Raw genomic sequence first — 24193 nt, 5'->3', positions numbered from 1 at the left:
CTCTGATGCCAGCTCTTTACAGGAGCTGCCCTGTCCTCCACCGCCTGTCCCACTAGTTCTGTCTGCTGTGAATGATTTGCAGAGATGACTCACAGTCGAGCTTTGGACAGTGATTGAGCTCAGTAACTAATTGCACCGTATCTACGATAAGGAGATGAGACATCACCCACTGCCTGATTCCCTGTCCCATTGGAGGCCAGTGGAAGGAGAAGTGGTGGGAAAAACTTTATACTTTTCCTCACATCCCATGTAGAATCACTCTGGCCCCTCCATCATCTGCACTTCCCTCAGTGATCCCTCCCGTTCTCACCCATGGTCCATCCCATCAACTCCACACTCCACCATACCTATGTCTGTCTGCTCCCAGTGATCTGGAGTTCCCTTGCAAAACCTCTCTGCCTCTCCCTCTTCCTTTCTTTTCTTAAACCCATCAACCCTACTAGGGCATAGACCACTGACATCAGCTCGCTGAAGTCTGCTTCCCAGGCCAGTCTTTCAAGTTGTCCCCAGGTGTAACCTGTTTTCTCCTTCCTCTCCCAGGGATGAGGTCTTTGAAGCTCCTGTGGATGTTTCTGTAGCTCTGGGTTTTAACGGGTTGGGGCCACACGAGAGATGCTGCAGACGATGGAAATCTTGAGCAACACACACAAAATGTTGGAGGAACAGCTGTTCAGGCAGAGTCTGTGGAGAGAAATAGGCAGACTATGTTTAAGGCCAGAGCACTGACTCTTTATTTCTCTCCATAGATGCTGCCTGACCTGCTGAGTTTCTCCAGCATTTTTTATGTGTTGTTCTGGATTTCCAGCATCTGTAGAATCTCTTGTGTTTATACTCTCGGTGAAGGACGAGGGAACTCTGCCATGGATGGTCCCAAACCCAGCTGTGAAAGGAGGGTTGTACATGGGGCTAGCATGAGCTACAGAAACGCCAACAGAATCTCCAAAGACCTCATCCCTGGAGAAGAAGGAGATCAGCTACACCTGGGATAACTCGGAAGACCTGCCCAGGACAGAGGACTCTGGCAAACAGCTGCTGGTGGTCTTTGCCCCAGTAGGGGCGATAAGTAAGTAATTAGTCACAGAGCTGTACAACACAGAAGCAGGCCCTTCAGCCCACTTATGTCCATGCTGACCCATCAGCACTGATCCTATTTGTCTGCATTAGGACTGTATCCCTGCCTACTTATGTCACATGTATAATATGCTGAAAGACAGGATGTAAAAAGTATTTCCAAGGAGAGGGACACAGGTACAGGTGAAACAATCTTGTTCCAGAACTTTACAAATTATAAGATAGACCTTTATCTTAAGGTTGTCATATCCAGCCTCTGACAACTAAGTCCAGCTCCTGGCCTTCGCTTGTGGCTTATCTACTAAACCTGGCATAACCGTTTCTACTGACAGGAGAAAGGGCAAAGGCAGGTTACAGGCACCCTAAAACCAGTCACTTCACATGGATGGGGCCTGTCAGCATGGTTGGCAGCTCAACTAGGAGAAGGAAAACTCTGATCTCAAACTTCCCCTGCCTTGTGGCAATACTACACATGGGGAAGGCTTCAGGAGTAAATTCCGAGGGAAACCACTGGAGTTGGAGACCCTGAGGCAGTCCTACATTGAGTTCAACACTTGTCTGGCAACTCCTGTGACACCACTGGTGCCAAATGTTATGTCTCTGCCATTCCTTTAGATTCATCAGATGCGTGAAGAAGGGGAACCTGATACACGGGCAACAGCTTGCTCTCCATATTGTACTGCCCTGGCTTGTGTATCATGTAGACAGCTGGGACACAACATCCATGGTCAATCCTGACCAACAAAGTACCTCAGAGTATGAAGGATAGTTCTGGCCACTGCACTGTGGTAATATGGGGTGGTTTTGGAAAGGTCCTAAGGAGGTCACAAAGCTAAATTGGTAAATTGGTTTATTAATAAGACAGGTACCAATGCACAGTGAAAAACATGAGTCATGGTAAAGGGTCTCAGGTCAAAACACTTACTGTTTATTCCTCTCCATGGATGCTGAGTTCCTCCAGCACTTTGAATGTGTTGTTCTAGATTTCCAGCATCTGAAGAATGTTTAATGTTAGCGAAAAACTTTGTTTTGGTTTATTATTATCATATATACCAAAATACAGTGAAAAACTTGTCTTGCATCCTGTTCATACAGATCAGATTATTACTCAGTGCATTGAGGTAGAACAAGGTAAAACAATAACAGATTGGGCTCGGGATTCCACGTTGCTCATATTATTTAAGTGAACACCCAATTAGTGCCAATTGCGGGGTCCTAGTTTTGAGAATGTTACTTTTTGTGGTGTTGCTTGGCCAAGACAACGAGGTTCTTTTGGAATTATTATGATAAACTCTCATCGCCATTTCTACACTGGAGTCTGTCTTTCCTCCACACTTAGGTTCCAATAATGCCAGCTCACAATGACAAAATAGATCCCTACACTTTCTGTAAGTCGCTTATACATTTTCCCCGTGACTGTCTGGGTTCCCTCCGAGTGCTCCAGTTCCTCCCACATTCCAAAGGTGTACAGTTAGCTGTGGGCATGTTGTGTTGATGCCAGAAGTGTGGTGACACTTGCAGCCTGCTCCCAGCACATCCTCACTGATGCAAATAACACATTTCATTGTATATTTTGACGTACATGGCAAATAAAGCTAATCTTATCTTTAGTATGTTAAATTGGGCTCTTGACCTCACAATGTAACTCATTGTGACCCTCGCACCTTATTGTCTGCCCTCTTTGCACCTTCTCTGTAACTGCAACACTTCATTCTGCCAGGTTTACACAGGCAAGCTCCTCCCAGTCTCCACCCAGCTAAGAGGAATCACCTGCCACTCATTTCCAACTCATCACCTGCAACCTATTTCAACCCAGCTCTCATTCATCGTCCTTGTTCACTCATCAAACTAGCCAGCCTCAACTAGCTGCTCTGGGCCATCAGTTTCTTTGTTTATTTATTGAGATACAACACAGATCAGGCCCTTTTGGTACTTCAAGCCACACCACCCAGCAATCCCCAGATTTTAATCATAGCCTAATCACAGAACTATTTACAATGACTAGTTAATAGTAGATCAGTAGGTCTCCAAATTTGAGGAAGGACATTCTTGCTATTGAGGGAGTGCAGCGTAGGTTCACAAGGTTAATTCCCGGGATGGCGGGACTGTCATATGTCAAAAGATTGGAGCAACTGGGATTGTATACTCTGGAATTTAGAAGGCTGGGAGGGGATCTTATTGAAACATATAAGATTATTAAAGGATTGGACACGCTGGAGGCAGGAAGCATGTTCCCGCTGATGGGTGAGTCCAGAACCAGAGGCCACAGTTTAAGAATTAGGGGTAGGCCATTTAGAACGGAGTTGAGGAAAAACTTTTTCACCCAGAGAGTGGTGGATCTGTGGAATGCTCTGCCCCAGAAGGCTGTGGAGGCCAAGTCTCTGGATGCTTTCAAAAAAGAGATGGATAGAGCTCTTAAAGATAGCGGAACCAAAGTTTATGGGGATAAGGCAGGATCTGGATACTGATTGTGGACGATCAGCCATGATCACAGTGAATGGTGGTGCTGGCCAAAGGGCCGAATGGCCTACTCCTGCACCTATTGTCTATTGTCTTTTTACTGATGGAGGAAACTGGAGCACGCAGAAGAAACCTACACAGGAATTGATCCCAGGTCGTCTGTACTGTAAAGTGTTGTGCTAACCACTACACTACTAAGTCGCCTTGGTACCTTGTTGCCTTGTCACGTTTACTATCTGCTCTCTTTTGTTTTGTGGCTCCTCGTGGTTTGTTATTTTGTAGTTTATTTTTAAAAGTTCCTGGATGTCAACATCTCTGAGAATCTTTCCTGGGCCCAGCGTATTGATGTAGTTATAAAGAAGGCATGAAAGTGGCTATACTTCATTAGGAGTTTGAGGAGATTTGGTACATCACCAAAAGCACTTGCAAACTTCTGCAGATGTACTCTGAACTTGATATCATGATTATAAGATTAGCTTTATTTGTCACATGCCCATTGAAACATTGAATCACAGTGAATGCTTCAATGGACCAGCACGGACCAAGAGTGTGTCGGCCTGTTAGTGTTGCCAGGCTCCTATAACATGCCTATAGCTTACTAACCACGACACATACGTCTTTGAAATGTGGGAGGAAACCGGAGCCCCCAGGCAAAACCCACATGGTCACAGGTTGTATATACAAACACCTTACAGACAACGGTGAGAATTGAACCCATTTGCTGGTGCTCACAGTAAAGCATAATCCGAACCCCTATGTTATGATGTGGTAATTTAACTCTGGCACAGCCCAGGAACTGTGAACCCAACAATCTGACATTTAAATGGTTAAATTGGTAAATTTAGTATTATTGTATCTACCGAGATACAATGAAAATACTCTTGCACACTGTTCATACAGATTAGACCATTATACAAAGTACACAAAATTAAACACAAGTGATTCTGCACATTCTGGAAATCCAGAGCAACACTCACAAAGTGCTGGAAGAACTCAGCAGGTCAGGTAGCATCTGTGGAAATGTTTGGGGCTGAGACCCTTCATCAGGACCAGAAAGGAAGAGGGAAGATGCCGGAATCAGAAGGTGGTGGGGAGGGGGGATGAAGTGAGACACTGGGAGGTGATAGGTGAGACCAGGTGAAGGGGAAGGTGGGTGGGTGGGGGAGGAGGATGAAGTGAGACACTGGGAGGTGATAGGTGAGACCAGGTGAGGGGGAAGGTGGGTGGGTGGGGGAGGGGGGATGAAGTGAGACACTGGGAGGTGAAAGGTGAGACCAGGTGAGGGGGAAGGTGGGTGGGTGGGGGAGGGGGGATGAAGTGAGACACTGGGAGGTGATAGGTGAGAGCAGGTGATGGGGAAGGTGGGTGAGTGGGAAGAGGGGGGATGAAGTGAGACACTGGGAGGTGATAGGTGAGACCAGGTGAGGGGGAAGGTGGGTGGGTGGGGAAGGGAGATGAAGTGAGACACTGAGAGGTGATAGGTGAGACCAGGTGAGGGGGAAGGTGGGTGGATGGGGAGGGGGGATAAAGTGAGACACTGGGAGGTGAAAGGTGAGACCAGGTGAAGGGGAAGGTGGGTGGGTGGGGGAGGAGGATGAAGTGAGACACTGAGAGGTGATAGGTGAGACCAGGTGAGGGGGAAGGTGGGTGGGTGGGGGAGGGGGATGAAGTGAGACACTGAGAGGTGATAGGTGAGACCAGGTGAGGGGGAAGGTGTGTGGGGAGGAGGGGATGAAGTGAGACACTGGGAGGTGATAGGTGAGACCAGGTGAGAGGGAAGGTGGGTGGATGGGGAAGTGGGATAAAGTGAGACACTGGGAGGTGAAAAGTGAGACCAGGTGAGGGGGAAGGTGGGTGGATGGGGAGGGGGGTAAAGCTGGGAGGGAATAGGTGGGAGAGGCTGAAGGAAAAGGAATCTTAAACACAAATGATCCTGAGGTGGAGGAAATCTTGCACAAAATGCTAGAGGAACTCGGCAGGTTAGGCAGCATCTATGGAGGGGGAATAAACAATCAATGTTTCGGGCTGAGAACCTTCATCACGTTTGGAAAGGCAGGGAGAAGAGATAGATGCTGCCTGACCTGCTGGAGTTCCTCCAGCATTTTGTGTGTGTTGCTCGAAGTACACAACAGAGTACCTTACATCAGGGCTTTATAATGGTAACTTTACACAACAAACAATATTGGTTGTGGAATGACCTTCAAACCCTGAGGCTGGAAGTTGTCGATGTAATTCCATGACACTTGCACTCTGACCCTGACCCTATGATCTGCCCCCAAGGCCACGGTCTGTGCTCCGTTAACCTTGCGACTGGGACCAAGACCCTGGAAGTGGTGCTGAAGTTACATTCTGAAGGTTGGGATGAAATCATCAAAAATGTGCCAGGGTTTAGAGGACATGTTCCTCTCCTCATCCCCCGCCTCCCATATTTTGTGTTAGCAAGGAGATAAAGAGAAAACAACATCTTCCAAACAACAGATAGCAGCCGGTCAGTGAGTAAATACTGAGCCCAGTTGGTGTTTCAGAATCAGGGTTAATATCACCGGCAAATGTCATGAAATTTATTGTTCTGCAGCAGCAGTACATTGCAATAGGTAATAATAAAAATATGAATATATATTAAAAAAAGAAAATGAAACTAAATAGATAGTGCAAAATGAGAGGGAAATAACATAGTGAGGTAGTGTTTACGGGTTCATTGTCCATTCAGAACTCTGATGGTGGAGGGGAAGAAGCTGTTCGTCAAATAGTGAGTTTGTGTCTGTAGGCGCCTGTGCCTCCTCCCTGATGGTAGCAGTGAGAAGAGGACATGTCTAGGGTGATGGGGGTCCTTAGTGATGGATGCCGCCATTTTGAGGCATCTCCTTTCGAAGGCATCCTCGATGCTGGAGAGGCTGGTGCCCATGACGGAGGTTTCTGGGTTTACAACCTTCTCCAGCTTTTTCTGATCCTGCGCAGTGGCCCCATCCCCTCCCCTGGTGATGAAACCAGTTAGAATGCTCTCCACGGAACATCTGTAGACATTTGTGAGTGTCTCCTTACGGGCTGAAGCGTGCCCTGCAGCAGCTGGAACTGTGGCCCGTCAGTGGAGCTTCTACAGCTGCACAGTGGAGATTATGCCGACTGGTTACATGACGGCCTGGTCTGGAAACACCAATGCCCTTGAACAGAAAAGTCTATGGAAAGTGGTGGACACAGCCCAGTCCATCACAAGTAAAGCCCTCCCCACCAACGATTTAAAAATTCAAAGTTATTATCATTTATTATCAAAGTATTTATGCAATATACAGCCCTGAGATTCATCTTCCCCATAGCCCAGTCCATCACAGGCAAAGCCCTCCACTCCATCGAGGATATTTACACAGAGCGCTGCTACAAGAAAGTAGTTTCCATCATCAGGGACCCCATCATTATAGGACATGCTCTCTTCTCACTACCATTGGGGAGAAGGTACAGGAGCCTCACCACCTACACTACCATGTTCAGGAACAGTTATTATCCCTGAACCATCAGCTTCGAGCTTTGACCAGCGACCAATCTGGATAATGGAAGTTTGAGAGGACTGGATTTCACTCAGGTCCGTTGTCCCAGTAGAAAAAGGCAGCAGAAGGTCACGTCAATGTAACAGAGCGTTGACTAGCAACCAGTTGATGTCTGGGATTGATTAGCAAGAGCAAATTAAAGCAAGCCAGGGCCAAGCACAGTGGCCATCATCGCAGCCACCATCGGTGGAGTGGACAGTGTCAGACTGGTGATCTTGAAGCTTTAGCTCTTCAAGGCCTCAGCAAAGAGAGGCTTCAGTAAGAGAAAGCAAAGAAACATAAAGCTCTAGATTAAGTTTTTTTTCCCTCCCTTCTTTATATCTGCTCAGCAAGGATAGTAGAAATGCCAGGCAGGACAATTGAATGTTCTTCTTGTGGGATGTGGGAAGGCAGAGAGATCTCCAGTGTCCTTGACCATTACAACTGTGAGAAGTGCATCCTGCTGCAGCTTCTAACAAACCGCGTGAGGGAGTTGGAGCTGGAACTGGATGAGATCCGGATCACTCGGGAGGCTGAGGGATGATAGATAGGACATATAGAGAGGTGGTTGCACCCAAGGTGCAGAGCACAGGGAACTGTATGACAGTCAGGAAGGGGAAATGGTTTAAGGAGTCAGTGCAGAGTACCCCTGTGGCCATCCCCCTCAACAACAAGTATATCACTTTGGATACTGTTGGGGGGGGGGTGGTGTTGACCTAACAGAGGAAAGTTACAGTGGTCAAGTCTCTGGCACCAAGTCTGGCTCTGTGACTCAGAGGGGAAGTGGGGAGAAGAGGCATGTTGTGGTAATAGGGGATTCATTAGTTAGGGGAACGGACAGGAGATTCTGTGGGCAAGAACGAGATTCCCAGATGGTATGTCGCCTCCCGGGTGCCAGGGTCTGGGACATCTCGGATCAAGTCCTCAGCATTCTTAAGTGTGAGGGTGAACAACTAGAGGTCGTGGTCCATGTAGATACCAATGACATGGGTAGGATGAGTGATGAGGTTCTGCATGGGGAGTTCAGGGAGTTAGGTGCTAAGTTAAAGGACAAGTTCCCCATAGTTGTGATCTCAGGGTGAATACAGGACTGAGGATATTATATTTGAGTTCGCGCAGTATACGGAATAAGGTCGATGAACTTGTAGCACAAATACAGGTTGGCAGATATGATGTTGTAGGCATCACTGAATCATGGTTGAAAGAAGATTATAGCTGGGAGCTTGATGTCTAAGGATACACATTGTGTCAAAAGGACAGGCAGGGAGGCAGAGGGGGTGGCATTGCTCTGTTGGTAAAAAATAAAATAAAATCATTAGAAAGAGTTGACATAGGGTCAGAAGGTGTTGAATGATTGGTGGATAGAACTAAGGAACTACAAAGGTAAAAAGAACTTGACGGGAGTTATATACAGACCCCCAAACAGTAGTGAGCATGTGGTCTACAAGTTGCAATGGGGGATAAAAAATGCATGCCAAAAGGGCAATGTTACAATAGTCATGGGGGATTCAATATGCAGGTAGATTGGGAAAATTAGGTTGGTGCTGGATTCCAGGAGGGGGAGTTTCTATAGCAGCTCATGGTTGAGCCCACTAGGGGATCAGTTATTCTGGACTGGGTGATGAGCCGTGAACCGGAATTGATTAGTGAACTTAAGGTGAAAGAACCCTTTGGGAAAAGTGATCATATGATTGAATTCACCCTGAAATTTGAGGAGAAGTGAAAGTCATACGTATCAGTATTACAATGGAGTAAAGGGAACTACAGAGAGAGGAGCTGGCCAGAATTGACTGGGAAACAACACTGGCAGGGATGATGGTACAGCAGCAATGGCTGGGATTTCTGGAAGCGATTCGGAAGGCACAGTATATATACATCCCAAAGAGGAAGAAATATTCTAAAGGAAAGACGACACACCATGGCTAACAAGAGAAGTCAAAGCCAACATAAAAGCCAAAGAGAGGGCATATTATAGGGCAAAAATTAGTGGGAAGTTAAAGTTTCGGGAAGTTTTTAAATATCAACAGAAGGCAACTAAAAAAATCATCAAGAAGGTAAAGATAGGATATGAAAGTAAGCAAGCCAATAATATTGAAGAGTATAGCAAAAGTATCTTCAGATACATAAAGTGTAAAAGAGAGGCGAGTGGACATTAGACCACTGGAAAATGATGCTGAAAAGGTAGTAATGGGGAACAAGGAAATGGCGGACAAACTGAGTAAGTATTTTGCATCAGCCTTCACTGTGGGAGACACGAGCAATATGGCAGAAATTCAAGTGTGTCAGGGGGCATGAAGTGTGTGAAGTTGCCTTTACTAGGGAGAAGGTGCTTGGGAAACAGGAAGGTCTGAAGACAGATAAGTAATCTGGACCAGATGGTCTACACCTCTGAAAGAGGTGGCTGAAGAAATTGTGGAGGCATTAGTAATGATCTTTCAAGAATCACTAGATTCTGGCATGATTCCGGAAGACTGGAAAATTGCAAATGTCACTCCACTCTTCAAGAAAGGAGAGATGCAGAAGAAAGGAAATTATAGGCCTGTTAGTCCAACCTCAGTGATTGGGAAGATGTTGGAGTCGATTATTAAGGATGAGGTCTCAGGGCACTTGGAGGCACATGATAAAATAGGCTGTTGTCAGCACGGTTTCCTCAAGGGAAAATCTTGCCTGACAAATCGGTTAGAATTCTTTGAAGAAGTAACAAGCAGGATTGACAAATGAGAATCGTTAATGTTGCGTACTTGAATTTTCAGAAGGCCTTTGACAAGGTGTCACACATGAGGCTGCTTAACAAGATACGAGCCCATGGTATTGCAGGAAAAACTCTAGCATGGATAAAGCAGTGGTTGATTGGCAGGAAGCAAAGAGTGAGAATAACGGGAGCCTTTTCTGACTGGCTGCCAGTGACTAGTCTATGTTGGAACTGATTCTTTTTATGTTATATGTCAATGATTTGAATGATGAAATTAATGGATTTGATGCAAAGTTTGCAGATGATATGAAGATAAGTGGAGGGGCAGGTAGTTTTGGGGAAGTAGAGAGTCTACAGGAGGTTTTCAACAGATTAGAAGGATGGGCAAAGAAATGGCAGATGGAATACAGTGTCAGGAAGTGTATGTTCATGCACTTTTGTAGAAGAAATGAAAGGGTTGATTATTTTTTTAAATGGAGAGAAAGTACAAAAAAACTGAGTTGCAAAGGGAGTTGGGACTCTAAAGGTTAATTTGCAGGTTAAGTCTGTGGTGAGGAAGGCAAATGCAATGCTAGTATTCATTTCAAGAGAACTAGAATATAAAAGCAAGGATGTAATGCTGAGACTTTATGAAGCACCGGTGAGGCCTCACTTGGACTATTGTGAGCAGTTTTGGAGCCCTTATCTTCGAAAGGATGTGCTGAAACTGGAGAGGGTTCAAAGGTGGTTCATGACAATAATTCCAGGGTTAAACGGCTTGTCACATGAAGAGCGTTTGATGGCTCTGGGCCAGTATTCACTGGAATTCAGGAGAATGAAAGGTCACCTCATTGAAACCTATCGAATGGTGAAAGGCCTTAACAGAGTGGATGTGGAGAGGATGTTTCTGATGGTGGGAGAGCCTAAGACCAAAGGACACAGCCTCAGGATAGAGGGGTGTCCTTTTAGAACGGAGATGAGGAGGAACTTCTTAAGCCAGAGAGTGGTGAATCTGTGGAATTCATTGCAACAGGCAGCAGTGGAGGCCCAGTCTTTATGTATATTTAAGGGAAGGATTTACATGTGTTCGTTGTTCAATCGGATGGCAGAAGGAGAGAAGCTCCTGAATTGTTGGGTATGTATCTTCAGGCTCCTGTACCTCCTCCTTGATGGTAGCAAGGAGAAGAGGGCATGTCCTGGGTGATGGAGGTTCTTATTGATGGATGCTGCCTTCTTTTTGAGGCATTGCCTTTTGAAGGTGTCCTCGATGCTGGGGAGAGTTGTACTCACAATGGAGCTGACAGAGTTTTCAACTTTCTACACATCCCCGAGGATCTCACGTGGTCTGTACATACCGTCTGTGTGGTGAAAAAAGCACAACAGCGCCTCTTTCACCTCAAATGGTTGAGGAAGTTTGGCAAGAGCCCCCAAATCCTAAGCACTTTCTACAGGGGCACAATTGAGAGCATCCTGACTGGCTGCATCACTGCCTGGTATGGGAACTGTACTTCCCTCAATCGCAGGACTCTGCAGAGAGTGGTGCAGACAGCCCAGCACATCTGTAGTTGTGAACTTGCCATGATTCAGGACGCTTACAAGGACAGGTGTGAGAAAAGGGCCCGAAGGATCAATGGAGACCCAAGTCACCCCAACCACAAACTGTTCCAGCTGCTACCATCCGAGAAATGGTACCGCAGCATAAAAGCCAGGACCAACAGGCTCCGGGACAGCTTCTTCCACCAGGCCATCAGACTGATTAATTCATGCTGATACAACTGTATTTCTATGTTATATTGACTGTCCTGTTGTATATACTATTTATTACAAATTACCATAAATTGCACATTACACATTTAGATGGAGACATAACGTAAAGATTTTCTACTGCTCATGTATGTGAAGGATATAAGAAATAAAGTCAATTCAATTCAATTCAATTCCAATCTGGTGCAGTACAACCCCTCCGCACCCCCCCCCCACCAATACCAGGGGGTGATGCATCCAGTCAGAATGCTGTCCACAGTACATCTGCAGAAATTTGTGAGAGTCTTTGGTGACATCAATTTTCATCAGAGTCCTAATGAAATATAGCTGCCTACGGAACAGTCTCTTTTCACTGCCAGCTGTAGTGTCAGAGTTCAATCCTCATTGCTGTCCGTAGGAGGTTTATACCTTCTCCCAGTGATACTTGGTTTTCCTCCAGGTGCTCCTGTACCTAATAAAGTGGCCACTGGGTTTATGTTCATGGTCTTCTGCTGTAGTAGCCCCTCCACGCGTCATGCATTCAAAGATGCTGTGCTGCACGCCACTGTTGTGATGTCCCCTTCCTCTCAGCTTGAACCGGTCTGGCCATTCACCTCTGACCTCTCCCATAAACAAAGCATTTTTGCCCACAGGTCTGTCTCTCACTGGATGTTTTTTTTGTTTTTCTGTAAACTCTAGAGCAAGGGTTCCGAACTGGGGTCCATGGACCTCTTGCTTAATGGTATTGGTCCATCGCACAAAAAAGGTTGGGAAACCCCTGCAGCTTGAGATACTCAAACCCACCCTGTCTGGCACCAACGGTCAAAGTCACTTAGATCACATTTCTTCTCCATTCTTATGTTTGGTCTGAACAATAAATGAACCCCTTGACCCTGTCTGCATGTTTTTATGCATTGAGTTGCTGCCACATGATTGGCTCATTAGATATTAGCATTAACAAGCAGGTGTACAGGTGTATCTGGCCACTGACTGTATTTACCACCTGTATATTGAAACATACAGTGAAATGTGTCGTTTGCATTAACAACCAACACAATCTAGAGATGCGCTGGGGGCAGCTGGCAAGTGTCACTACACATTCTGGTGCCAACATAGCATGTCCACAATGCTCGGCAGGAGAACACAACCGGATAAGTCCTTTCCCAGTACATTTTCCGTCAAAGTATCCTCCACAAACTGCATTTGGAGAAAGGTGCTCTCGTAGAGCCATCGAGTCACGTAGCACAGAAACAGGCCCTTCGGCCTATTGCACCCATGCCAGATGTGAGCTAGTCACATCAGCCCACATAGGTGCCATGTTGGCATAGCAGATAATGCGACGCCATTACAGCTGAGGGCGCCGGAAATTCAAGTTCAATTCTGACGTAGTCTGTACATCCTCTTCGTGGAATGGGTGCTCGGGTTTCCTCGTATATCCAAAGGCATACCAGTCAGTTGGTTTCTTGCTCATTGTAAATTGACTCACGATTAGGCTAGTGTTAAAATGTGGTTGTTGCGTGGCACAGCTCAAAGGGGCCTATCCTGTGCTTATTCTCAATAAAAATGTAAATACTTGGCCCACAGCCCTCTAAGCCTTTTCTATTTATAAATTTATCCAGATGGCGTTTAAGCATTGCTAATGTGCTCGACTCAGCCACGGTTTCTGGCAGTTTGTTCCACATACTCCCCACACGCTGCGTGAAGCTGTTCCCGATCTCTCCCCTATTGCAGAGATCTCTGGACAAACAAGAGGAAGAGGGCGATCAAGATCTCACACAGTAGACTCCATTTTAAAAGGAGTGTCTTAAAAGAGGAGAGGTGAAGGAAATGGTATGAGAATGGAATTCCAAAGTTCAGGCCAAGGCGGCTAGTGAGGTCGTGATTAAAACCACAGATGGACTAGACAGCAACAAGTTTAGGAAGAAAGGTTCTTCGATGGAGTGTTGTGGGAGGCTACAGATAAGGGCATCTTAAAACATTCACCACACAAACTGTTGGAGGAACTCGGCAGGTCTGGCAGCATCAGTGAAAATGAATAGTCAATGTTTCAGGCCAAGACAGTCCAGCCTCAGCCCGAAACATCCACTTTTTATTCATTTCTACAGATGCTGCCTGACCTGCTGAGTTCTTCCAGCAGTTTGTGTGTTGGTCTGGATTCCCAGCATGTACAAAATCTCTTGTGTTTACTACAACATGCAATTCATATTTTTAACTTTTTTTTACTTGGAGATACAATGCAGAACAACCCCTTCAGGCCCAATGAACCACATCACCCAGCAGCCCATGCTTATCTCTAGCCTAATCACAGGATAGTTTGCGATGACCAATTAACCTACTAACCAGTACATCTTTAGACTGGTTTAGACCCACCATTTCTCCCTCGCTAAGTGCTTTGATCTAAGATTTGTAGTAACCCTGCTCTACCTCCTTGAAGTAGTTTACAGATGTCAAAATAAACACTAAAAGGCCATTCAGCCCATTGAGGCTAGATTGTCCTGCCTCACCTCTGGGTGTTTCTTCTGCTTCCAATTCAGAATCCAGCTCCATTTTACCAGCATATGTCATGAAATTTGTGACAGCAGTACATTGCATACATAATAATAACAAACTATAAATTACAATAAGAAATATATATTTTTAAAATTATAATAATTAGTACAGAAAGAGAGCCAAAATTAGTGATTTAGTGTTCAAGGATTGGCTCATTGTTCAATCAGAAATCTGATGGCAGAGGGGAAGACGCTGTTCCTAAAATGTTGAGTGTGTGTCTTCATGTTTCCGCACCTCCTCCCTGATGGTAACAGTGAGAAGAGGGCATGTCCTGGGTGATGGGGGTCCTTAATGGTGGATCCCACCTTTTTGAAGCATTGCCTTTTGAAGACATCCTCGATGCTGGGGAGGCTGGTCCCCACGATGGGGCTGGCTGAGTCTACAACTTCCTGCAGCTGTTTCTGATCCTGTGCAGTGACCCCCTCCGTACCAGGCAGTGATGCAGCCAGTTAGAACGCTCTCCGCGACGCATCTGTAAAAATTTGCCAGTCTCCCAGAGATTGGATCTCTGCTCAAGGTCACTTCATTTATAAAAGCTTCTAATAAATCCATTCCATTCTTTTCCCAATTTCCTGCTGGCAATCTTGGAAATCAAAGGATTTTTGGAATGATGTTCTTCATCTCCATCTGGCCCAAGTCACTCAGAGTTGGTCTAGCCAGTGCTGGTGAACGGACGGTTCTCATCACAGAGTCAGGGCTTTTCTCCCTGGAGTGAGGGAGGATGACAGCTGACATGGTAGAGGTGTACAAGATGATGGAGGTACAGACCGAGTGGACAGCCAGGGACATTTTCCCAGGCTGAAATGGCTAATACGAGGGGCAATATTTTTAAGGTGATTGGAGGGAAGTTGGGGGGTGGATGTCAGAGGTAGGTTTTTTACACAGAGAGTGGTGGGTCTGTGGAATGCCCTGCCAGGGGTGGTGGGAGAGGCAGATACATTAGGGGCATTTGAGAGACTCTCAGATAGGCATAGGGATGAAGGAAAAATGGAGGGCTATGTGGGAGGGAAGGGTTAGATTGACATTGGAGTAGGTTGAAAGGCCAGCACAACATCGTGGGCTGAAGGGCCTGTACCATGCTGCAGTGTTCTATGTTTTATCACAAGGTTGAATAGGTGAGGACTTTATGCCTTGCCGCATGGGACATGTATGTACTTTGATAATAAATTTACTTTGAACCTTTGAACTTTAAGGGGAGATTTGATAGAGGTATGCAAAATTATGAGCGGTAGAGATAGGGTAAATGCAAGCAGGCTTTTTCCACTGAAGTTGGGTGAGACTACAACTAGAGGTCATGGGTTAGTGGTGAAAGGTGAAATGTTTATGGGGCACGTGAAGGGGAGATTCTTCACTCAGAGGGTGGTGAGAGAGCAAGACGACCTGCCAGTGGAAGTGGTTGAGGTGGACTTGAGTTCAACATTTAGGAGAAGTTTACATTGCTACCTGGATGGGACGGGTATGGAAGGTTGTGGTCTGGAAGGGATATGGAGGGTTGTGGTGTTGGACGGGTATGGAGGTTGTGGTTTGGGAGGGATATGGAGGGTTGTGGTCTGGGAGGGATATGGAGGTTGTGGTTTGGGAGGGATATGGAGGGTTGTGGTCTGGGAGGGATATGGAGGGTTGTGGACTGGGAGGGATATGGAGGTTGTGGTGTGGGACGGGTATGGAGGTTGTGGTTTGGGAGGGATATGGAGGGTTGTGGTCTGGGGGGGATATGGAGGGTTGTGGACTGGGAGGGATATGGAGGGTTGTGGTCTGGGAGGGATATGGAGGGTTGTGGTGTGGGACGGGTATGGAGGTTGTGGTTTGGGAGGGATATGGAGGGTTGTGGTCTGGGAGGGATATGGAGGTTGTGGTTTGGGAGGGATATGGAGGGTTGTGGACTGGGAGGGATATGGAGGGTTGTGGTCTGGGAGGGATATGGAGGGTTGTAGTGTGGAAGGGATATGGAGGGTTGTGGTGTGGGACGGGTATGGAGGGTTGTGGTGTGGGACGGGTATGGAAGGTTGAGGTCTGGGAGGGATATGGAGGGTTGTGGTCTGGGAGGGATATGGAGGGTTGTGGTGTGGGAGGGATATGGAGGGTTGTGGTCTGGGAGGGATATGGAGGGTTGTGGACTGGGACGGGTATGGAAGGTTGAGGTCTGGGAGGGATATGGAGGGTTGTGGTGTGGGACGGGTATGGAGGGTTGTGGTGTGGGACGGGTATGGAAGGTTGAGGTCTGGGAGGGATATGGAGGGTTGTGGTCTGGGAGGGATATGGAGGGTTGTGGACTGGGACGGGTATGGAGGGTTGTGGACTGGGACGGGTATGGAGGGTTGTGGTGTGGAAGGGATATGGAGGGTTGTGGACTGGGAGGGATATGGAGGGTTGTGGACTGGGACGGGTATGGAGGGTTGTGGTCTGGGAGGGATATGGAGGGTTGTGGTGTGGGAGGGATATGGAGGGTTGTGGTCTGGGAGGGATATGGAGGGTTGTGGACTGGGACGGGTATGGAGGGTTGAGGTCTGGGAGGGATATGGAGGGTTGTGGTGTGGAAGGGATATGGAGGGTTGTGGACTGGGACGGGTATGGAGGGTTGAGGTCTGGGAGGGATTTGGAGGGTTGTGGTGTGGAAGGGATATGGAGGGTTGTGGACTGGGACGGGTATGGAGGGTTGAGGTCTGGGAGGGATTTGGAGGGTTGTGGTGTGGAAGGAATATGGAGGGTTGTGGACTGGGACGGGTATGGAGGGTTGAGGTCTGGGAGGGATTTGGAGGGTTGTGGTCTGGGAGGGATTTGGAGGGTTGTGGTGTGGAAGGGATATGGAGGGTTGTGGACTGGGACGGGTATGGAGGGTTGAGGTCTGGGAGGGATTTGGAGGGTTGTGGTCTGGGAGGGATATGGAGGGTTGTGGTGTGGAAGGAATATGGAGGGTTGTGGACTGGGACGGGTATGGAGGGTTGAGGTCTGGGAGGGATTTGGAGGGTTGTGGTGTGGGACGAGTATGGAGGGTTGTGATCTGTCTGCAGGTCGATGGGACATTTTACCTGATTTATTTGTGCTGATGTCAATAACAAGGGTTACAAAGTACAGTTCTGACCCACCAATCTCATTTTTATTTCAATACACAAGCTTAGATTACCATCAATGCGGCCCCTCACTTTTTTTATATGTTAATGAAACACGTTATGAGTAATGCAGGATTTACGAAGGCTTTGGGAAGTTGTGTTGTAGTTATATAAGACATGGGTGAGGCCAAATTTGCTACCGTACCACAAAGTATCGGGACCCACACCTCCCCTGGCAGACCTCACCCTCTAGTACTAGTACTACTCTAGTAAATCTTCTCTGTCACCTTTCCAGTTTAGCCACATCTTTCCTCTAACAGGGCGAACAAAATAGTATGCAGTAGCCGAGTGCAGCCTTATCAACCACTTCAGATCAGATTCAAATTCAAATGCTGTCGCAGGAAAGCAGCATCCATCATCAGGGATCCCCACCACCCAGGACACGCTCTCTTCTCGCTGCTGCCATCAGGAAGAAGGCACAGGAGCCTCAGGACTCGCACCACCAGGTTCAGGAACAGTTATTGCCCCTCAAATATCAGGCTCCTGAACCAGAGGGGATAACTTCACTGACTGCAATATTCACAATATTTGTTTCTTTTTTTTCTTTTTGTATTTGCGTAGTTTGTCACATTACACATTAGTTGTCTGTCCTGTTGGGTGAGGATTTTCACTGTTTCTGTTGTGCTTCTTGGATTTACTGTGAATGCTCACAAGAAGACAAATCTCAGGGTAGTACGTGTACGGTGAATATACGTACTTTGATAATAAACTTACTTTGAACTTTTGGAGTACTGTGTACAGTTTTGGCTAAGCTGTCACAGGAAAGATGGCATTGAACTGGAAGGAATGCAGAAAAGGTTTATCAGGAGGTTATCTGGTCTTGGGACCTGAGCTACAAGGAGAGGTTGTGTGGACCATGAATTTATTCCCTGAGACATAGGAGGTGACATGATAGTGGTGCAAAAGGTCACGTGGGGCAGAGACAGGATGGAAGCACATCGTCTTTTTCCCAGGGAGGAGTTACCAGAAACAAGAGGGTATAGATTTAAATCCAGATCTCCCCTTAAAGTTCCAAGGTTCAGAGTAAATTTATTATCAAAGTACATATATGTGCCATGCTGCAAGGCATAAAGTCCTCGCCTATTCAACCTTGTGATAAAACATAGAACACTGCAGCACGGTACAGGCCCTTCGGCCCACGACGTTGTGCTGGCCTTTTAACCTACTCCAATGTCAATCTAACCCTTCCCTCCCACATAGCCCTCCATTTTTCCTCCATCCATACGCCTATCTGAGAGTCTCTCAAATGCCCCTAAATCCAGAGCAACACACACAAAATGCTGGAGGAACATAGGTCCGGCAGCATCTATGGAAATTACTTCAAGCCGAGACCAGGACCAGGCCCTCTTCTTTAATTCCCCCCTCTGGCCCCCTCTTACCTCTTCTCTCCTCCTCACCTGTTTATCACCTCCCGTTGGTACCCCACCTCCTTCCCTTTCTCCCATGGTTCACTCTCCTCTCCTATCAGATTCCTTCTTATTCTTTAGCTTTTCCTTTTCCACCTATCACCTCCCAGCTTCTTATTTTGTCGGCCCCTCCCCCACTCATCTGGCTTCATCTATCACCTGCCAGGTTGTCCACCTTCCCCTCACCCTCCCTTCTTACTCTGCCTTCTTCCCCCTTTCTTTCCAGTCCCGATGAAGGGTCTCGGCCCAAGCCGTTGACTGTTTATTCCTCTCCATTGTTGCTGCCTGACCTGCTGAGTTCCTCCAGCATTTTAGAATCATAAAGTCATAGAACACTACAGCACAGAACCAGACCCTTCAGCCCATCTAGTCAGAGCCAAACCATTAGTCTGCCTAGTTCCATCGACTTCACCCAAACCATAGCCCTCCATATCCCTTCTATCCATGTCCCTATCCAATCTTCTCTTAAATATTGAAATCGAGCTCGCATGCACCACTTGTGCTGGCAGCTCATTCCACACTTGTACCACCCTCTGAGTGAAGAAAACACAAAATACTCTGCAGATGCTGGGGTCAGAGCAACACTCACAACACGCTGGAGGAACTCAGCTGGTCGGGCAGCATCCGTGGAAGGGTTCCGGCCCGAAACGTCGACTCATCGTTTCCACGGATGCTGCCCGACCTGCTGAGTTCCTCCAGCGTGTTGTGTGTGTTGCTCTGAGTGAAGAAGTCTCCTCTCATTATCCCCTTAAAAATTTCACCTTTCACCCTTAACCCATGACTTCTCGCCCAACCTCAGTGGAAAAAGCCTGTTTGTATTTACCCTATCCACACCCCTCATAATTTTATACAACTCTATCAAATCTCCCCTCAGCTGTGAAGGGGCATAGATTTGAGGTCAAAGGCGAAAGATTTAAGAGAGGTAGGTTTTGCATACAAAGCGTGGTGTGTATTTGGAACAAGCTGTCAGAAACAGTAGTTGAAGCAGATGCAGCAGAAATATTTAAAAGCTGGGTGACAACATCTCTGAAGGTCAGTCCTGAGCCCAACATATTGATGCAATTGCAAAGAGGACACACTAGTGGCTAAATTAGCAGCTTGAGGAGATTTGGAACGTCACCAAAGACTCACAACTTTCTACCGATGTACCGTGGAGAGCATTCTGAATGGTTGCATCTCCGTCTGGTGCGGAGAGCCACTGCACAGGATCAGGAAAAGCTGCAGAAACCTGTAAACTCAGCCAGCCCCATCACGTGCACCTTCAAAAGACAACACCTCAAAAAGGTGGTATGCATCACTACAGACCCTCTCCTCAGGGAGGAGGCACAAGAGGCACATTCCTAGCGTTTCAGGAACAGCTTCTTCCCCTCTGCCATCAGGTTTCTGAATGGACATTGATCCCATGAACATACCTCATTACTTTCCCTCTTATTAGCTAATTTATTGCGATACACCTCGGAACAGGCCTTTCCCACTCCTTCAAGCAGCGTCACCCACCAATCCCCCGCTTTAACCCCAGCCTCATCACAGGACAATTTACCATGACCAATTAACCTACCAAACAGTACATTTTTGTGAGAGGAAAACGGAGCACCTGGAACAAAGCTTATGGGGTATTAGCTTTCATAAGTCGAGGGATAGAGTTTAAGAGCCGCGAGGTAATGATGCAACTCTATAAAACTCTGGTTAGGCCACACTTGGAATACTGTGTCCAGTTCTGGTCACCTCACTACAGGAAGGATGTGGAAGCATTGGAAAGGGTACAGAGGAGATTTACCAGGATGCTGCCTGGTTTAGAGAGTATAGATTATGATCAGAGATTAAGGGAGCTAGGGCTTTACTCTTTGGAGAGAAGGAGGATGAGAGGAGACATGATAGAGGTGTGCAAGATATTAAGAGGAATAGATAGAGTAGATAGCCAGCGCCTCTTCCCCAGGACACCACTGCTCAATACAAGAGGACGTGGCTTTAAGGTAAAGGGTGGGAAGTTCAAGGGGAATATTAGAGGAAGGTTTTTTACTCAGAGAGTGGTTGGTGCGTGGAATGCACTGCCTGAGTCAGTGGTGGAGGCAGATACACTAGTGAAATTTAAGAGACTACTAGACAGGTATATGGAGGAATTTAAGGTGGGGGGTTATGTGGGAGGCAGGGTTTAAGGGTCGGCACAACATTGTGGGCTGAAGGGCCTGTACTGTGCTGTACTGTTCTATGTTCTATGTTCAAACTCACGCAGTCATGGGGAGAACATACAAACTCCTTACAGACAGCACTGGAGCGAAACCTGGGTCGAAGGTACCATGAAGCAATGTGCTAACCACTACACTCATGTATATTTCTCATTGTTAATTAGAGTAATTTTTGTATATTGCCCTGTACTGCTGTCACTAAACAACAAACTGTACTACATATGTCAGTGATAAACCTGATTTTGATCCTGATACACTGACAGGAGAGCTACAGGTCAAACGTGGGCAGATGGGACTATCTCACTGGGGTCAGCATGCACTAGTCGGGCTGAAGGGCCTCAGTCCGGCTGTGTAACTCTGTGGTTCTAGGATCTGCCTCTCCCCACAATCATCTATCCCCCCCACCGGCATCTCCGTCCATCCCAAGTTTCATTGGTTTCCCACCTGCAGCCTCCCCTTCAACTCCTACAAGCCCGACCTCTGGAATCCCCTCCTCAGGCAGAGACAGAGTGACACAGCAGGTAGTGCTGCCGCCTCCCAGCCCCAGGGGACGTCGGTTCAATCCCGAGCTCCGACACTCTTGGTGTGTGGAGTCTGCACGTCCTCTCTGGCACCACTTGGGTTTCCTCACATGTGCCAGCGATGTGTGGGGTCAGCAGGTTAGTTTGTCGCTGTAAATCTGGGGGGAATTGATGGGAATGTGAGAGAATGAAATGGGATCAATATCAATAAATCATAGAATGTGCAGGCCCTTCGGCCCACATTGTTGTGCTGAACCAATTCAATTCATAGTCAAATGGCCAACCAAGCTAATTCCTTCTGCCTACATATCTGCTTCCCCCTCTGTCCTTTCCTTCACTTCCACTCCATTTCTCTCACTGAATTCCACTCCTCTCCTCGATCTGTACATTCATGTGCCTCTATCACATTATCTACCCCCCCACACCAGGCAGCCAGCACTCTCTCTATCATATTTACCCTCCCCCACACCCTCTCCATCGTATTTACCCCCACCTCCCGCACCAGGCTCCCCACACTCTCTCCATCGTATTTACCCCCCCCCCCCCCGCACCAGGCAGTGCTTTCCAAGACTTTTCCAGCACTCTCTGTGTTAAAAATCTGCTCCACACGTCTTTCACAAAGCCTCCTCTCACCTTCTCCATTTTCATCCAAGGGTTGATAGTCAGCACGGACTCACTGGGCCAAAGGATCAGCACCTTCAATACACTCCACTCCACTTCCTGATCTCCAAAGTGACAACTTTGTTCCCCTTCCCCTCTCTCACTCACTGACATAAATCACCACCCCGACACTCACACTCACTCTCACACACACACTCACACAGATACAGACGTGCACGCACACACCTACACACAGACATAGACACATTCATAAACACAGACTCAAACACACACACACTCACACACACACACACACACACTCACAAACACACTCACACACTCACACACACACATTCACACACACATACACTCACACTCACACATACACACTCACACTCAGACATACACTCACACACACTCACACATACACACTCACACATACACTCACACACACTCACACATACACACACTGATACTCAGACATACACTCACACATACACATACACATTCACACATACACTCACATACCCCCGGGCCTGCCCGCAAACACACTTACACAGAAATACACACACATACAGAGACGCGCATAAGCAGACACACACACTCATACACAGATACACAGACCACAGATACACACACATATACTGTACACAGACACACACACACACACACATACAAACACCAGATCATAGGCTTGATCAGGTTGATGGTCTCACTCCTTCACACAAAGCAAAGCATCACCACCTTCCCCTACCCTTTCCCCACCCTATCCTCCACCCGCTCCAGGGTGCCGATCTCTCTGCAGCCCACTCGGTTCAACGGTGCAGTGGTTCAACCATCGACCTTCAGAGCTTACCCTCAACACATCCCACCTCCTGCAGGAGCAGAAATCAGACACGCTCGACCAGTCGCAATACCCCAGAGTCACTGAACACAGAGCTCCGCATGCCGAACAACACAGAACAGAAACAGGCCATTTGGCCCACAACGTCCATGCTGAACACAATGCCAAATTAAACTAAATCTCTCTGCCGGCATATGATCCACGTCCCTCCACTCCCTGCACATTCGTGCGTCTAACACAGTGTGCGCTAATCAACCCTATTGGACCTGTCTCTACCACCACCCCTGACAGCCTGCTCCACACACCCACCACCCTCTGAGTAAAAGGAAAACTTTCCCCACACATCTTTAAACAAGGACAGCGCAGTAGTGTAGCAGTTGGCATACCGGTACACTGCGCCAACAACCAGTTCAATATCACTACTGTCTGTAAGGAGTTTGTACATTCTCCCTGTGACCGTGTGGGTTTCCTCCGGGTGCTCTGGTTTCCTCCCACAGTCCAAAGATACACCGGTGAGGGTTGGTTGTAAGTTGCAGGCATGCTACATTGGCATCAGAAGCAAGGCGGCACCTGTGGGCTGCTCAGCAGATCCTCGGACTGCGCTGGTTGTTGACGCAAACAACGCCTTTCACTGTATGTTTCAATGTTTTGATGTACATGTGACAAATAAAGCTAATCTTTAAACTTTTAAGTCTTTAATCAGACCTGTCTCCAGCACCAGCACATTCCAGTTACCTAGGACCATCTTTGTAAAAAGAAATGTTGCCCCACGTATTTTAAGCCTCCCCCCTCTCTTGTGGGTTTATGCTCTCCCCCTCGAGCCCTCTCCACAGCCCCACCCTGAACTCCCCTCTTACCTTGAGGGTTCTGCTGTAGGCTCCGTCTCATCCAGTCGTAGGGATTCCGCTTGGGGGAGCCAGGCGAGAGCTGGGGGACAGCCGTGTTGACGGGCGGAAGGAGCCCGGCTGTGCCTTGCGGCTGAATGGCGGCAAACTCGGAGGGTCCGAAGGGGAGCTGCGACCCCGAGGAGCTCACGGGCATGGGAGCCGCCCCGCCGTAGCTGTGCCATTCCTCCCGGGGCGGCATGTAGGGGGTTCCCCAGGCCCCGGCCGGCTGGGTGTGGTGAGGGTCGGGCCCGATGCTGGAGACGTGGTAACCAGGGAAGTCGGGGTACTGCGATGTGGGTGGAGGGGGAGGAGGAGGCGCAAAGTTCTGGGGGTTCAGGTTGAGAGCAGGGTGCCGCACAGAGTTAGAGTACATGTTCCCCTCCTTATCCAGAAGATAGCTGACATACATGTTGGCAGGCTTCGGCTCGGATCATGCTGCCTTCAACACTTCCACGTTGAAGGACGCCTCTGGGCTCCACGCAACACTCCCTCCGCCACACGTAGATTGGCGCACACGTATACACACACGCACAGACACATAAACACACACACACACACACACACACACACACAACCTTAAGTTTCTCATTAACCACCTCTTGCTTAAAACACACCTCAACATC

General features: G+C 47.6%; 1 protein-coding gene across 1 annotated transcript in view; it reads right to left on the bottom strand.

Annotated features, from left to right (window-relative positions):
- The window catches only part of LOC140200901 (homeobox protein CDX-1-like), a 45017-nt gene extending 21038 nt beyond the window's left edge, over positions 1-23979 (bottom strand). The window contains exon 1 of the mRNA XM_072264548.1: positions 23541-23979. Coding sequence (XP_072120649.1) covers positions 23541-23979 — 439 coding nt within the window. The remainder of the gene's footprint in view (positions 1-23540) is intronic.
- Positions 23980-24193: the final 214 nt, after the last annotated feature.

This window comes from Mobula birostris, chromosome 7 (genome assembly GCF_030028105.1).
Source record: "Mobula birostris isolate sMobBir1 chromosome 7, sMobBir1.hap1, whole genome shotgun sequence".
Lineage (NCBI taxonomy): Eukaryota > Metazoa > Chordata > Chondrichthyes > Myliobatiformes > Myliobatidae > Mobula > Mobula birostris.
This window is presented reverse-complemented; position numbering and strand designations above follow the sequence as displayed.